The 15,968-nt window shown below is 41.6% G+C and overlaps 1 protein-coding gene across 1 annotated transcript in view; it reads right to left on the bottom strand.

The window, feature by feature from the left end:
- LOC106591626 (high affinity cAMP-specific and IBMX-insensitive 3',5'-cyclic phosphodiesterase 8A) overlaps positions 1-15,968 on the bottom strand; it is a 238,099-nt gene that overhangs the window by 96,547 nt on the left and 125,584 nt on the right. Inside the window, 1 exon segment of the mRNA XM_045708820.1 lies at positions 12,872-12,928. Coding sequence (XP_045564776.1) covers positions 12,872-12,928 — 57 coding nt within the window.

Raw genomic sequence — 15,968 nt, 5'->3', positions numbered from 1 at the left:
TATATCTGACTGGGTAAATAACTCCTCTATATCTGACTGGGTAAATAACTCCTCTATATCTGACTGGGTAAATAACTCCTCTATATCTGACTGGGTAAATAACTCCTCTATATCTGACTGGGTAAATAACTCCTCTATATCTGACTGGGTAAATAACTCCTCTATATCTGACTGGGTAAATAACTCCTCTATATCTGACTGGGTAAATAACTCCTCTATATCTGACTGGGTAAATAACTCCTCTATATCTGACTGGGTAAATAACTCCTCTATATCTGACTGGGTAAATAACTCCTCTATATCTGACTGGGTAAATAACTCCTCTATATCTGACTGGGTAAATAACTCCTCTATATCTGACTGGGTAAATAACTCCTGTCATACTATATCTGACTGGGTAAATAACTCCTCTATATCTGACTGGGTAAATAACTCCTCGTCACACCTATATCTGACTGGGTAAATAACTCCTCTACATCTGACTGGGTAAATAACTCCTCTATATCTGACTGGGTAAATAACTCCTCTATATCTGACTGGGTAAATAACTCCTCTACATCTGACTGGGTAAATAACTCCTCTATATCTGACTGGGTAAATAACTCCTCTATATCTGACTGGGTAAATAACTCCTCTTGCCACTACACTATATCTGACTGGGTAAATAACTCCTCTATATCTGACTGGGTAAATAACTCCTCGTCACTACACTATATCTGACTGGGTAAATAACTCCTCTACATCTGACTGGGTAAATAACTCCTCTATATCTGACTGGGTAAATAACTCCTCTATATCTGACTGGGTAAATAACTCCTCTTGCCACTACACTATATCTGACTGGGTAAATAACTCCTCTACATCTGACTGGGTAAATAACTCCTCTATATCTGACTGGGTAAATAACTCCTCTATATCTGACTGGGTAAATAACTCCTCTTGCCACTACACTATATCTGACTGGGTAAATAACTCCTCTATATCTGACTGGGTAAATAACTCCTCGTCACTACACTATATCTGACTGGGTAAATAACTCCTCTATATCTGACTGGGTAAATAACTCCTCTACATCTGACTGGGTAAATAACTCCTCTATATCTGACTGGGTAAATAACTCCTCTATATCTGACTGGGTAAATAACTCCTCTATATCTGACTGGGTAAATAACTCCTCTATATCTGACTGGGTAAATAACTCCTCGTCACTACACTATATCTGACTGAGTAAATAACTCCTCTATATCTGACTGGGTAAATAACTCCTCTTACCACTACACTATATCTGACTGGGTAAATAACTGCTCTATATCTGACTGGGTAAATAACTCCTCTATATCTGACTGGGTAAATAACTCCTCTATTTCTGACTGGGTTAATAACTCCTCTACATCTGACTGGGTAAATAACTCCTCTATATCTGACTGGGTTAATAACTCCTCTATATATGACTGGGTAAATAACTCCTCTATATCTGACTGGGTAAATAACTCCTATATATATGACTGGGTTAATAACTCCTCTATATCTGACTGGGTTAATAACTCCTCTATATCTGACTGGGTAAATAACTCCTCTATATCTGACTGGGTAAATAACTCCTCTATATCTGACTGGGTAAATAACTCCTCTATATCTGACTGGGTAAATAACTCCTCTATATCTGACTGGGTAAATAACTCCTCTATATCTGACTGGGTAAATAACTCCTCTATATCTGACTGGGTAAATAACTCCTCTATATCTGACTGGGTAAATAACTCCTCTATATCAGACTGGGTAAATAACTCCTCTATATCTGACTGGGTAAATAACTCCTCTATATCTGACTGGGTAAATAACTCCTCTACATCTGACTGTGTAAATAACTCCTCTATATCTGACTGGGTAAATAACTCCTCTATATCTGACTGGGTAAATAACTCCTCTGCCACTACACTATATCTGACTGGGTAAATAACTCCTCTACATCTGACTGGGTAAATAACTCCTCTATATCTGACTGGGTAAATAACTCCTCTATATCTGACTGGGTAAATAACTCCTCTATATCTGACTGGGTAAAAAACTCCTCTATATCTGACTGGGTAAATAACTCCTCTTGCCACTACACTATATCTGACTGGGTAAATAACTCCTCTATATCTGACTGGGTAAATAACTCCTCTACATCTGACTGGGTAAATAACTCCTCTATATCTGACTGGGTAAATAACTCCTCTATATCTGACTGGGTAAATAACTCCTCTATATCTGACTGGGTAAATAACTCCTCTATATCTGACTGGGTAAATAACTCCTCTATATCTGACTGGGTAAATAACTCCTCGTCACTACACTATATCTGACTGAGTAAATAACTCCTCTATATCTGACTATGTAAATAACTCCTCTTACCACTACACTATATCTGACTGGGTAAATAACTTCTCTATATCTGACTGGGTAAATAACTCCTCTATATCTGACTGGGTAAATAACTCCTCTATATCTGACTGGGTAAATAACTCCTCTATTTCTGACTGGGTTAATAACTCCTCTACATCTGACTGGGTAAATAACTCCTCTATATCTGACTGGGTAAATAACTCCTCTATATCTGACTGGGTAAATAACTCCTCTATATCTGACTGGGTAAATAACTCCTATATATCTGACTGGGTCAATAACTCCTCTATATCTGACTGGGTTAATAACTCCTCTATATCTGACTGGGTAAATAACTCCTCTATATCTGACTGGGTAAATAACTCCTCTATATCTGACTGGGTAAATAACTCCTCTATATCTGACTGGGTAAATAACTCCTCTATATCTGACTGGGTAAATAACTCCTCTATATCTGACTGGGTAAATAACTCCTCTATATCTGACTGGGTAAATAACTCCTCTATATCTGACTGGGTAAATAACTCCTCTATATCTGACTGGGTAAATAACTCCTCTACATCTGACTGGGTAAATAACTCCTCTATATCTGACTGGGTAAATAACTCCTCTATATCTGACTGGGTAAATAACTCCTCTTGCCACTACACTATATCTGACTGGGTAAATAACTCCTCTACATCTGACTGGGTAAATAACTCCTCTATATCTGACTGGGTAAATAACTCCTCTATATCTGACTGGGTAAATAACTCCTCTTGCCACTACACTATATCTGACTGGGTAAATAACTCCTCTATATCTGACTGGGTAAATAACTCCTCTATATCTGACTGGGTAAATAACTCCTCTTGCCACTACACTATATCTGACTGGGTAAATAACTCCTCTATATCTGACTGGGTAAATAACTCCTCTATATCTGACTGGGTAAATAACTCCTCTATATCTGACTGGGTAAATAACTCCTCTATATCTGACTGGGTAAATAACTCCTCTATATCTGACTGGGTAAATAACTCCTCTATATCTGACTGGGTAAATAACTCCTCTATATCTGACTGGGTAAATAACTCCTCTATATCTGACTGGGTTAATAACTCCTCTACATCTGACTGGGTAAATAACTCCTCTATATCTGACTGGGTAAATAACTCCTCTATATCTGACTGGGTAAATAACTCCTCTATATCTGACTGGGTAAATAACTCCTCTATATCTGACTGGGTAAATAACGCCTCTATATCAGACTGGGTAAATAACTCCTCTATATCTGACTGGGTAAATAACTCCTCTACATCTGACTGTGTAAATAACTCCTCTATATCTGACTGGGTAAATAACTCCTCTATATCTGACTGGGTAAATAACTCCTCTTGCCACTACACTATATCTGACTGGGTAAATAACTCCTCTACATCTGACTGGGTAAATAACTCCTCTATATCTGACTGGGTAAATAACTCCTCTATATCTGACTGGGTAAATAACTCCTCTTGCCACTACACTATATCTGACTGGGTAAATAACTCTTCTATATCTGACTGGGTAAATAACTCCTCTATATCTGACTGGGTAAATAACTCCTCTTGCCACTACACTATATCTGACTGGGTAAATAACTCCTCTATATCTGACTGGGTAAATAACTCCTCTACATCTGACTGGGTAAATAACTCCTCTATATCTGACTGGGTAAATAACTCCTCTATATCTGACTGGGTAAATAACTCCTCTATATCTGACTGGGTAAATAACTCCTCTATATCTGACTGGGTAAATAACTCCTCTATATCTGACTGGGTTAATAACTCCTCTATATCTGACTGAGTAAATAACTCCTCTATATCTGACTATGTAAATAACTCCTCTTACCACTACACTATATCTGACTGGGTAAATAACTTCTCTATATCTGACTGGGTAAATAACTCCTCTATATCTGACTGGGTAAATAACTCCTCTATATCTGACTGGGTAAATAACTCCTCTATTTCTGACTGGGTTAATAACTCCTCTACATCTGACTGGGTAAATAACTCCTCTATATCTGACTGGGTTAATAACTCCTCTATATCTGACTGGGTAAATAACTCCTCTATATCTGACTGGGTAAATAACTCCTATATATCTGACTGGGTCAATAACTCCTCTATATCTGACTGGGTTAATAACTCCTCTATATCTGACTGGGTAAATAACTCCTCTATATCTGACTGGGTAAATAACTCCTCTATATCAGACTGGGTAAATAACTCCTCTATATCTGACTGGGTAAATAACTCCTCTACATCTGACTGTGTAAATAACTCCTCTATATCTGACTGGGTAAATAACTCCTCTATATCTGACTGGGTAAATAACTCCTCTTGCCACTACACTATATCTGACTGGGTAAATAACTCCTCTACATCTGACTGGGTAAATAACTCCTCTATATCTGACTGGGTAAATAACTCCTCTATATCTGACTGGGTAAATAACTCCTCTTGCCACTACACTATATCTGACTGGGTAAATAACTCCTCTATATCTGACTGGGTAAATAACTCCTCTATATCTGACTGGGTAAATAACTCCTCTTGCCACTACACTATATCTGACTGGGTAAATAACTCCTCTATATCTGACTGGGTAAATAACTCCTCTACATCTGACTGGGTAAATAACTCCTCTATATCTGACTGGGTTAATAACTCCTCTATATCTGACTGGGTAAATAAGACTAGATTAAATCTAAAAAAGAGTGGCAAAATGAACACTGGTGAGTGCGTAGTTGGGATGGCGGATTTACTGATTCATCCAGATGAATTGTCTGGCTTTAGTCACACTAATCCTTTACCTCATCCAGTCTCGTCTCAGACCAAATCAGGCCATATCAGAGCGCACAGGGGTGAAGTTTCCCCTACGCACAGATCTAAGATCAGCTTCAGCTAACCCTAACCTTAATCATTAGTGGGGAAAATGCATCCTACTCTTACCAGGGCTCCTCTGGGCTCCAAGAAGGCCCAGCAAGCTAGCTAGCCTAACATAATATTTATTTGAACCATATTCCATTTAAAAAGGCCCAGTTTGCCTAGCTTTACCAAAGATGATCTATTATATTGACAAGATAGCCGAGTGACCGCTCTAACAATGGAAATACATGTCTTCAAAGATGGAAGGCAAGCGGAAGGAGGCAAAATCAGGTGGAACCATTCTAGCCAATGAGAGGTTGGATACGCGTGTGAACAGCAAGCACAACTCCGATACAGAGTTGTTTTTTTCAAAGTTTGTGAAATCCCACATGCGTCCACTTATATCAGTGCATTCGTAACAACCAAACCATTACGTAACATCTATTAGGTCAAATAAGCCTTACGTTGCAAATTAGCAATTACATTTTTTGTTGACCAAATTCGACACTCTCATTGAGTAAACCCTCTCGCTTCAGCCTCTTCCTCTCTGGCCTTACCTAGCCCAGCGCTAACACAAATCATTTTCTACTTAGGTCTAGCTAGCCTAGCTTAAACTAGCCTAACACAAACCATATTCCACCAAGGTCCAGCTACGTAGCCTAGCCTAGGCTAACACAAATCACATTCCGCTTAGGTCCAGCTAGCCTAGCTTAGCCTAACACAAACCATGTAGTTTAGCCTAACACAAAACATATTCAACTTAGGTCCAGATAGCCTAGCCTTGCCTAGCAGAGCGCCGCTAACACAAACTACATTCCATGTAGGTCCTGCTAGCCTAGCAACACAAATAATATCCACTTACTGTAGGTCCTGCTAGCCTAGTTTAGCGCTAACACAAACCATAATCCACTTATCTCCACACCCCTTGTCAATACAGGCAGCATACATATCCCAAGTAGTAGATGCATCATCGCAGAGCGATGGAGGCAGCTATGGAGGTAGGAATGCTGTCTGGAATTAGATGACAATTCCACATTGGCATGTTGCTAGAAAAGTCAACATTCCTGCAGAGCCATGCAGGCAGACAGGAGGATTAGATATAGGTTATGTTATGTGGGCCCAGGCCAGGTTCTCTCAGGTAGGCTGCCGACAGACAGACAGACAGACAGACAGACAGACAGACAGACAGACAGACAGACAGACAGACAGACAGACAGACAGACAGACAGACAGACAGACAGACAGACAGACAGACAGACAGACAGACAGACAGACAGACAGACAGACAGACAGACAGACAGACAGCGGTAGGAAAGTTAATTACTGCTAACACATCTATTCAGACATGGGAAACCTTCTTACTATGACTTAAGCTATTCTGCTAACACCCGTTCACAGTAGACGGGGTGGGAAAGCTACTATTCTGCAAATAAACCCATTCGGATAGTGATGGGAAAGCTACTTATTCACTGTAGATAGGGGTGGGCTAGCTACTTACTGTACCTACTGCTAACACACCCACTAGCCTAACTGTAGATAAGGTTAAGCTACTGCTAACACATAGACTAGCCTAACTGTATATAAGGCTAAGCTACTTAGCTACTGCTAACACACCCATTCAGATAGATGGCTAGTGTAGATAGTGGTGGGTAAGCTACTTATTGGGCTTACAAACACACCCATTCAGATAAGAGTGAAAAATTGTCTTACTGTGTCTAACTTAAGATGTTTGCAAACACACCCATTCATGGGAAACATTACATTTTACATTTACATTTTAGTCATTTAGCAGACGCTCTTATCCAGAGCGACTTACAGTAGTGAATGCATACATTTCATACATTTCATTTCAAGCTTTATTTCAAGCCTTACTCTACAACATACTGATACAGTACTATGCAAACAAACCTATTCAGATAGATGTGAAATCTTACCACACAACACAACCTGCAAACAAACCTATTCAGATAGATGTGAAATCTTACCACACAACACAAGATAACCTGCAAACAAACCTATTCAGATAGATGTGAAATCTTACCACACAACACAAGATAACCTGCAAACAAACCTATTCAGATAGATGGGAAATCTTACCACACAACACAAGATAACCTGCAAACAAATCTATTCAGATAGATGGGAAATCTTACCACACAACACAAGATAACCTGCAAACAAACCTATTCAGATAGATGTGAAATCTTAACACACAACACAAGATAACCTGCAAACAAACCTATTCAGAAGGCAATCATGTGAAATCTACTCCTTGTCCTGTCCATACAGCAGGCTGGAAACTTTCACACGTAGACAACTGACGAAGGCTGTTGTTGGTTGGATAACAACACTTCTTTCTGTCTTACGTCATTGTTGTTTTGTGTTGGTCTAAACAACTCATTCTCAAAAATGTAAAAAATATTGTGTAATTGAATGACAGGGACTATAATGTTGCACCTGTAGCAGTGACAGAAATGTACCTAATGCTGGAAAACAACAGGAAAACAGTTAGACGTGCCCTCCTCTGTGATTCAGACTTCCTGTAGTAGCTCACTGGATCTGGCACAGCCCTGTGTTTTTACCACAGACCAGTCAGACCGTAAGTACTGCTAAAATCCTCCCTGAGACCCCCCTGAAAATGACTTCTGCACGCACGCACGCATGCACACGCACACGCACACACACACACACACACACACACACACACACACACACACACACACGGGCATTCCTGTGCCATATCAGAAAGTTGTATGGAAATACGAATCACTGATGCATTTTGCTCATGTCTTATAATTTACTTGATCAAATTAATGAGTTTTCTAATACGGTCAATACATTTAGCTGATTTCCTACAAAGTTCAATAAATGTTTTAATATTGTTGAATTCTGTTTTAAGAGAGAGTGAGAGTGAGAGAGAGAGAGAGACATCGAGAGGGAAAGAAGGGGAGAGAGAGTGAGGGAGAGAGAGTGACATCGAGAGGGATAGAAGGGGAGAGAGAGTGAGGGAAAGAGACATCGAGAGGGATAGAAGGGGAGAGAGAGTGAGTGAGAGAGAGAGACATCGAGAGGGAAAGAAGGGTAGAGAGAGTGAGGGAAAGAGACATCGAGAGGGAAAGAAGGGGAGAGAGAGTGAGGGAGAGAGACATCGAGAGGGAAAGAAGGGGAGAGAGAGAGAGAGAGAGAGACATTGAGAGGGATAGAAGGGGAGAGAGAGTGAGAGAGAGAGAGACATCGAGAGGGAAAGAAGGGGAGAGAGAGTGAGGGAGAGAGACATAGAGAGGGAAAGAAGGGGAGAGAGAGTGAGAGAGAGAGACATCGAGAGGGAAAGAAGGGGAGAGAGAGTGAGGGAGAGAGAGTGACATCGAGAGGGAAAGAAGGGGAGAGAGAGTGAGGGAGGAGGACATCGAGAGGGAAAGAAGGGGAGAGAGAGTGAGGGAGAGAGACATCGAGAGGGAAAGAAGGGGAGAGAGAGTGAGAGAGAGAGACATCGAGAGGGAAAGAAGGGGAGAGAGAGTGAGGGAAAGAGACATCGAGAGGGAAAGAAGGGGAGAGAGAGTGAGGGAGAGAGACATAGAGAGGGAAAGAAGGGGAGAGAGAGTGAGGGAGAGAGAGACATCGAGAGGGAAAGAAGGGGAGAGAGAGTGAGAGAGACATTGAGAGGGATAGAAGGGGAGAGAGAGTGAGGGAGAGAGACATCGAGAGGGAAAGAAGGGGAGAGAGAGAGAGAGAGAGAGAGACATTGAGAGGGATAGAAGGGGAGAGAGAGTGAGAGAGAGAGAGACATCGAGAGGGAAAGAAGGGGAGAGAGAGTGAGGGAGAGAGAGACATCGAGAGGGAAAGAAGGGGAGAGAGAGTGAGGAGAGAGACATCGAGAGGGATAGAAGGGGAGAGAGAGTGAGAGAGACATTGAGAGGGATAGAAGGGGAGAGAGAGGAGAGAGAGAGAGACATCGAGAGGGATAGAAGGGGAGAGAGAGTGAGAGAGAGAGAGACATCGAGAGGGAAAGAAGGGGAGAGAGAGTGAGGGAGAGAGACATCGAGAGGGAAAGAAGGGGAGAGAGAGTGAGGGAGAGAGAGACATCGAGAGGGAAAGAAGGGGAGAGAGAGTGAGGGAAAGAGACATCGAGAGGGAAAGAAGGGGAGAGAGAGTGAGGGAAAGAGACATCGAGAGGGAAAGAAGGGGAGAGAGAGTGAGGGAGAGAGAGACATCGAGAGGGAAAGAAGGGGAGAGAGAGTGAGGGAGAGTGACATCGAGAGGGAAAGAAGGGGAGAGAGAGTGAGTAAGAGAAAGAGGACTTCTACTCCAAACTAGAAATATCTTCTCCTTCTGGTAGATTCAACAGTGTGAGACTCTCCTTTTCTAGGAAGTGTTCTACACCGCTAGCCAGCACCTCCCCTAACCAGGTGTTCAACTCTGCTAGCCAGCACCTCCCCTAACCAGGTGTCCTACTCTGCTAGCCAGCACCTCCCCTAACCAGGTGTTCTACACCGCTAGCCAGCACCTCCCCTAACCAGGTGTTCTACACCGCTAGCCAGCACCTCCCCTAACCAGGTGTTCTACTCTGCTAGCCAGCACCTCCCCTAACCAGGTGTTCTACATCGCTAGCCAGCACCTCCCCTAACCAGGTGTTCTACTCTGCTAGCCAGCACCTCCCCTAAACAGGTGTTCTACTCTGCTAGCCAGCACCTCCCCTAACCAGGTGTTCTACTCTGCTAGCCAGCACCTCCCCTAACCAGGTGTTCTACACCGCTAGCCAGCACCTCCCCTAACCAGGTGTTCTACATCGCTAGCCAGCACCTCCCCTAACCAGGTGTTCTACTCTGCTAGCCAGCACCTCCCCTAACCAGGTGTTCTACTCTGCTAGCCAGCACCTCTCCTAACCAGGTGTTCTACTCTGCTAGCCAGCACCTCCCCTAACCAGGTGTTCTACTCTGCTAGCCAGCACCTCCCCTAACCAGGTGTTCTACTCTGCTAGCCAGCACCTCCCCTAACCAGGTGTTCTACTCTGCTAGCCAGCACCTCCCCTAACCAGGTGTTCTACTCTGCTAGCCAGCACCTCCCCTAACCAGGTGTTCTACTCTGCTAGCCAGCACCTCCCCTAACCAGGTGTTCTACTCTGCTAGCAAGCACCTCCTCTAACCAGGTCAACAAAGACACGTCTCACACACTAAGGCTAAACATATTACATGGTTTATTGTGTCTGTGCTGACAAAGGGTCTCTATAGTATAAACTATCGCAAATAGTGTGAGTCAATAGTATGGGATGGATCAAATCAACCTGCTTCAGCAACGTCTGGGTCCCAAAAAGCACCCTATTCCTTATATACAGTATATACTGCAGGTAATAGGGAGCCATTTGGGACGCACACTTAGTTAGTTGTGAACACGACACACGTCTTACTCTGAACACTTGGAGGAGAGGTTACTTACTCTGAACACTTAGAGGAGAGGTTACTTACTCTGAACACTTGGAGGATAGGTTATTTACTCTGAACACTTGGAGGAGAGGTTACTTACTCTGAACACTTAGAGGAGAGGTTACTTACTCTGAACACTTGGAGGAGAGTTTACTTCCTCTGAACACTTAGAGGAAAGGTTACTTACTCTGAACACTTAGAGGAGAGGTTACTTACTCTGAACACTTGGAGGAGAGGTTATTTACTCTGAACACTTAGAGGAGAGCTAATTTACTCTGAACACATTACATTTACGTAATTTAGCAGATGCTCTTATCCAGTGCGACTTACAAATTGGTGCTCTGAACATTTAGAGGAGAGGTTATTTATTCAACACTTAGAGGAGAGGTTATTTACTCTGAACACTTAGAGGAGAGATTATTTACTCTGAACATGTAGAGGAGAGGTTATTTACTCAACACTTAGAGGAGAGGTTATTTACTCTGAACACTTAGAGGAGATGTTACTTAGTCTGAACACTTAGAGGATAGGTTATTTACTCTGAACACTTAGAGGATAGGTTATTTATTCTGATAACTTAGAGGGGAGTTACTTTCTCTGAACACTTAGAGGAGAGTTTACTTACTCTGAACACTTAGAGGATAGGTTATTTACTCTGAACACTTAGAGGAGCTGTTATTTACTCTGAACACTTAGAGGAGAGGTTACTTCCTCTGAACACTTAGAGGAGAGCTAATTTACTCTGAACACTTAGAGTAGAGGTTACTTCCTCTGAACACTTAGAGAGCTAATTTACTCTGAACACTTATAGGAGATGTTATTTACTCTAAACACTTAGAGGAGAGGTTATTTACTCAACACTTAGAGGAGAGGTTACTTCCTCTGAACACTTAGAGGAGAGCTAATTTACTCTGAACACTTATAGGAGAGGTTATTTACTCTGAACACTTAGAGGAGAGGTTACTTCTGAACACGTAGAGGAGAGGTTATTTACTCAACACTTAGAGGAGAGGTTACTTCCTCTGAACACTTAGAGGAGAGCTCATTTACTCTGAACACTTATAGGAGAGGTTATTTACTCTGAACACTTAGAGGAGAGGTTACTTCCTCTGAACACTTAGAGGAAAGGTTATTTACTCTGAACACTTAGAGGAGAGATTATTTACTCTGAACACTTAGAGGAGAGGTTACTGGGTATTTGTTATTGAGTGTTCTGGAACAATGAACAATCTAAGAAAACTAAAACATAAGGACTCCAGGAAATAAAAACACCTACAGTGAAAGTTACAAAAATTCCTTCTCCCTCCCCTCTCTCGCTGGGTCTCTCTCTCTCCTCCCTTCATCCCTCTCTCTATATTATCCCCCTCACCCCCTCGCTCTCTCTCTGCCCCCTCTCTCTCCCTCCTCTCTCTCTCTCGTCACCTCACTACTGGATAGTTTAACACTAGACAAAGGAGAGAGCAGAGTTTGAGAGATGTGGTATAATGAGCCATTGACCATCGGTCAGAGAACGTCGGCCTTGCGGTGAAGTCATACACACACACGCACGCGCAAGCATGCCCGCACGCACAAATACACACACACACACACACACACACACACACAGGCATACACACACACACACACACACACACACACACACACACACACACACACACACACACACACACACTCACTCATATATAATGTGCATTGTTCATTATAGTATGTCCATAGTGGTTGATGTTTGGCTCTGTTGCCTAGACAACACCAGGGTACGCCACACACAAAGCGCCCATTAACAGTTTTTTTTCTTCTGTTTGAATGTTTGAAAGAGGGATTGTTGTCTTAAAGACACTCAATCATTTTCAAATGGGAGATTATAGGCCTTGTTGTTATGGGGAAAAGCACAAAGTTGACAGTTTCCAATCTGATCAGGGCATTCAACAGAGGTATCAATAGGATCTGTACCTCAGTTATCAGTCTGATCAGGGCATTCAACAGAGGTATCAATAGGATCTGTACCTCAGTTCTCAGTCTGATCAGGACATTCAACAGAGGTATCAATAGGAACTGTACCTCAGTTCTCAGTCTGATCAGGACATTCAACAGAGGTATCAATAGGAACTGTACCTCAGTTCTCAGCCTGATCAGGGCATTCAACAGAGGTATCAATAGGATCTGTACCTCAAGATGATCTTCGTATAACCTCATTGGTCCAAACTGCACCTGGGTAAATGTGTTCTGAAACAAAAGGAAGGAGAATGTTTAGACAAACAATAGTTACACAGAACAGGCCTCAAAACACGTCATAGTCCCGACTGACCTTCTGAACTAGGTCCTCAAATACGTAGAGAGAAAATGAAATAATTGAAACTCTGATGAGAGAGTAAAGAGAGATAGAAAGAGAGAGAAAGAGAGAGAGACAGAGATTAAAGAGAGATAGAGGAGATAGAAAGAGAGAGAGTAAAGAGAGATAGAGACAAAGAGTAAAGAGAGATAGAGAGAGTAAAGAAAGAAAGAGAGAGTAGAGAGAGAGAGAGATAGAGAGAGAGTAAAGAAATAGAGAGACATCAGCACCACAGGTAACTTACACAGAGCTGTGAATGATCTGAGAGACAAGGCAATTAGGGCATTCTATCCCATCAAAAGGAACATAAAATTCAACATACCAATTAGGATTTGGCTAAAAATACTTGAATCAGTTATAGAACCCATTGCCCTTTACGGTTGCCCACTCACCAACCAATAATTCACAAAATGGGACAAACACCAAATTGAGACTCTGCATGCAGAATTCTGCTAAAATATCCTCTGTGTACAACGTAAAACACCAAATAATGTATGCAGAGCAGAATTAGGCCAATACCGGCTAATGATGAAAATCCAGAAAAGAGCCGTTAAATTTTACAACCACCTAAAAGGAAGTGATTCCAAAACCTTCCATAACCTGTTGGGGGTAGGGGGCAGTATTTACACGGCCGGATAAAAAACGTACCCGATTTAATCTGGTTATTACTACTGCCCAGAAACTAGAATATGCATATAATTGTTTGATTTGGATAGAAAACACCCTAAAGTTTCTAAAACTGTTTGAATGGTGTCTGTGAGTATAACAGAACTCATATGGCAGGCAAAAACCTGAGAAGATTCTGTACAGGAAGTGCCCTCTCTGACCATTCCTTGAGCTTCTTGACTCTGTTTATTGAAGACTGAGGATCTTTGCTGTAACGTGACACTTCCTACGGCTCCCATAGGCTCTCAGAAGGCGGGAAAAAGCTGAATGATGTAATTCCAGCCACTGGCTGAAAAACATTAGCGCTTTTGGCAAGTGCTCTATCAGAGGACAATGGGCTGAGGCGCGTGCACGAGTCGACCCCATGTTTTCATTTTCTTTCGTCTTTGAACCTAAACACATATTCCCGGTCGGAATATTATCGCTTTTTTACGAGAAAAATGGCATAAAAATTGATTTTAAACAGCGGTTGACATGCTTCGAAGTACGGTAATGGAATATTTATACTTTTTTTGTCACGAAATGCGTCGTGCGCGTCACCCTTCTTTACCATTCGGATAGTGTCTTGAACGCACGAACAAAACAGAGGATATTTGAACATAACTATGGATTATTTTGAACCAAACCAACATTTGTTATTGAAGTAGAAGTCCTGGGAGTGCATTCTGACGAAGACAGCAAAGGTAATAACATTTTTCTTATAGTAAATCTGATTTTGGTGAGTGCTAAACTTGGTGGGTGTCTAAATAGCTAGCCCTGTGATACCGGGCTATCTACTGAGAATATTGCAAAATGTGCTTTCACCGAAAAGCTATTTTAAAATCGGACATAGCGAGTGCATAGAGGAGTTCTGTATCTATAATTCTTAAAATAATTGTTATGTTTTTTGTGAACGTTTATCGTGAGTAATTTAGTAAATTCACCGGAAGTTTGCGGGGGGTATGCTAGTTCTGAACGTCACATGCTAATGTAAAAAGCTGGTTTTTGATATAAATATGAACTTGATTGAACAAAACATGCATGTATTGTATAACATAATGTCCTAGGGTTGTCATCTGATGAAGATCATCAAAGGTTAGTGCTGCATTTAGCTGTGGTTTGGGTTTATGTGACATTATATGCTAGCTTGAAAAATGGGTGTCTGATTATTTCTGGCTGGGTACTCTGCTGACATAATCTAATGTTTTGCTTTCGTTGTAAAGCCTTTTTGAAATCGGACAGTGTGGTTAGATTAACGAGAGTCTTGTCTTTAAAATGCTGTAAAATAGTCATATGTTTGAGAAATTGAAGTAATAGCATTTCTAAGGTATTTGAATAACGCGCCACGGGATTCAACTGGCTGTTGAGTAGGTGGGACGATTTCGTCCCGCCGACCCTAGAGAGGATAACAAAGCCATCACCTACAGAGAGATGAACCTGGAGAAGAGTCCCCTAAGCAAGCTGGTCCTGGGGCTCTGTTCACAAACATAAACACACCCCACAGAGCCCCAGGACAGCAACACAATTAGACCCAACCAAATCACGAGAAAACAAAAAGATAATTACATGACACATTGGAAAAAATTTACAAAAAAACGGAGCAAACTAGAATGCTATTTGGCCCTAAACAGAGAGTACACAATGGCAGAATACCTGACCACTGTGACTGACCCAAAATTTAAGGAATGCTTTGAATATGTACAGACTCAGTGAGCATAGCCTTGCTATTGAGGAAGGTCGCCGTAGGCAGACCTGGCTCTCAAGAGAAGACAGGCTATGTGCACACAGCCCACAAAATGAGGTGGAAACTGAGCTGCACTTCCTAACCTTGTGCCAAATGTATGACCATATTAGAGACACATATTTCCCTCAGATTACACAGACACACAAAGAATTTGAAAACAAACTCAATTTTGATAACCTCCCATATCTACTGGGTGAAATACCACAGTGTGCCATCACAGCAGCAAGATTTGTGACCTGTTGCCACAAGAAAAGGTCAACCAGTGAAGAACAAACACCATTGTAAATACAACCCATATTTATGTTTATTTATTTTCCCTTTTGTACTTTCACTATTTGCACATCACTACAACACTGTATATATACATAATATGACATTTGTAATGTCTTTATTCTTTTGGAACTTCTGTGAGTGTAATGTTTACTGTTCATTTTTATTGTTTATTTCACTTTTGTATATTATCTATTTCACTTGCTTTGGCAATGTTAACATATGTTTCCCATGCCAATAAAGCCCCTTGAATTGAAATTGAATTGAGAGAGAAA

Source organism: Salmo salar, chromosome ssa26, assembly GCF_905237065.1.
Source record: "Salmo salar chromosome ssa26, Ssal_v3.1, whole genome shotgun sequence".
In the NCBI taxonomy this organism is placed as follows: Eukaryota; Metazoa; Chordata; class Actinopteri; order Salmoniformes; family Salmonidae; genus Salmo; species Salmo salar.
The sequence above is the reverse complement of the archived record's forward strand: the minus strand, read 5'-3'. Positions and strand labels throughout refer to the sequence as shown.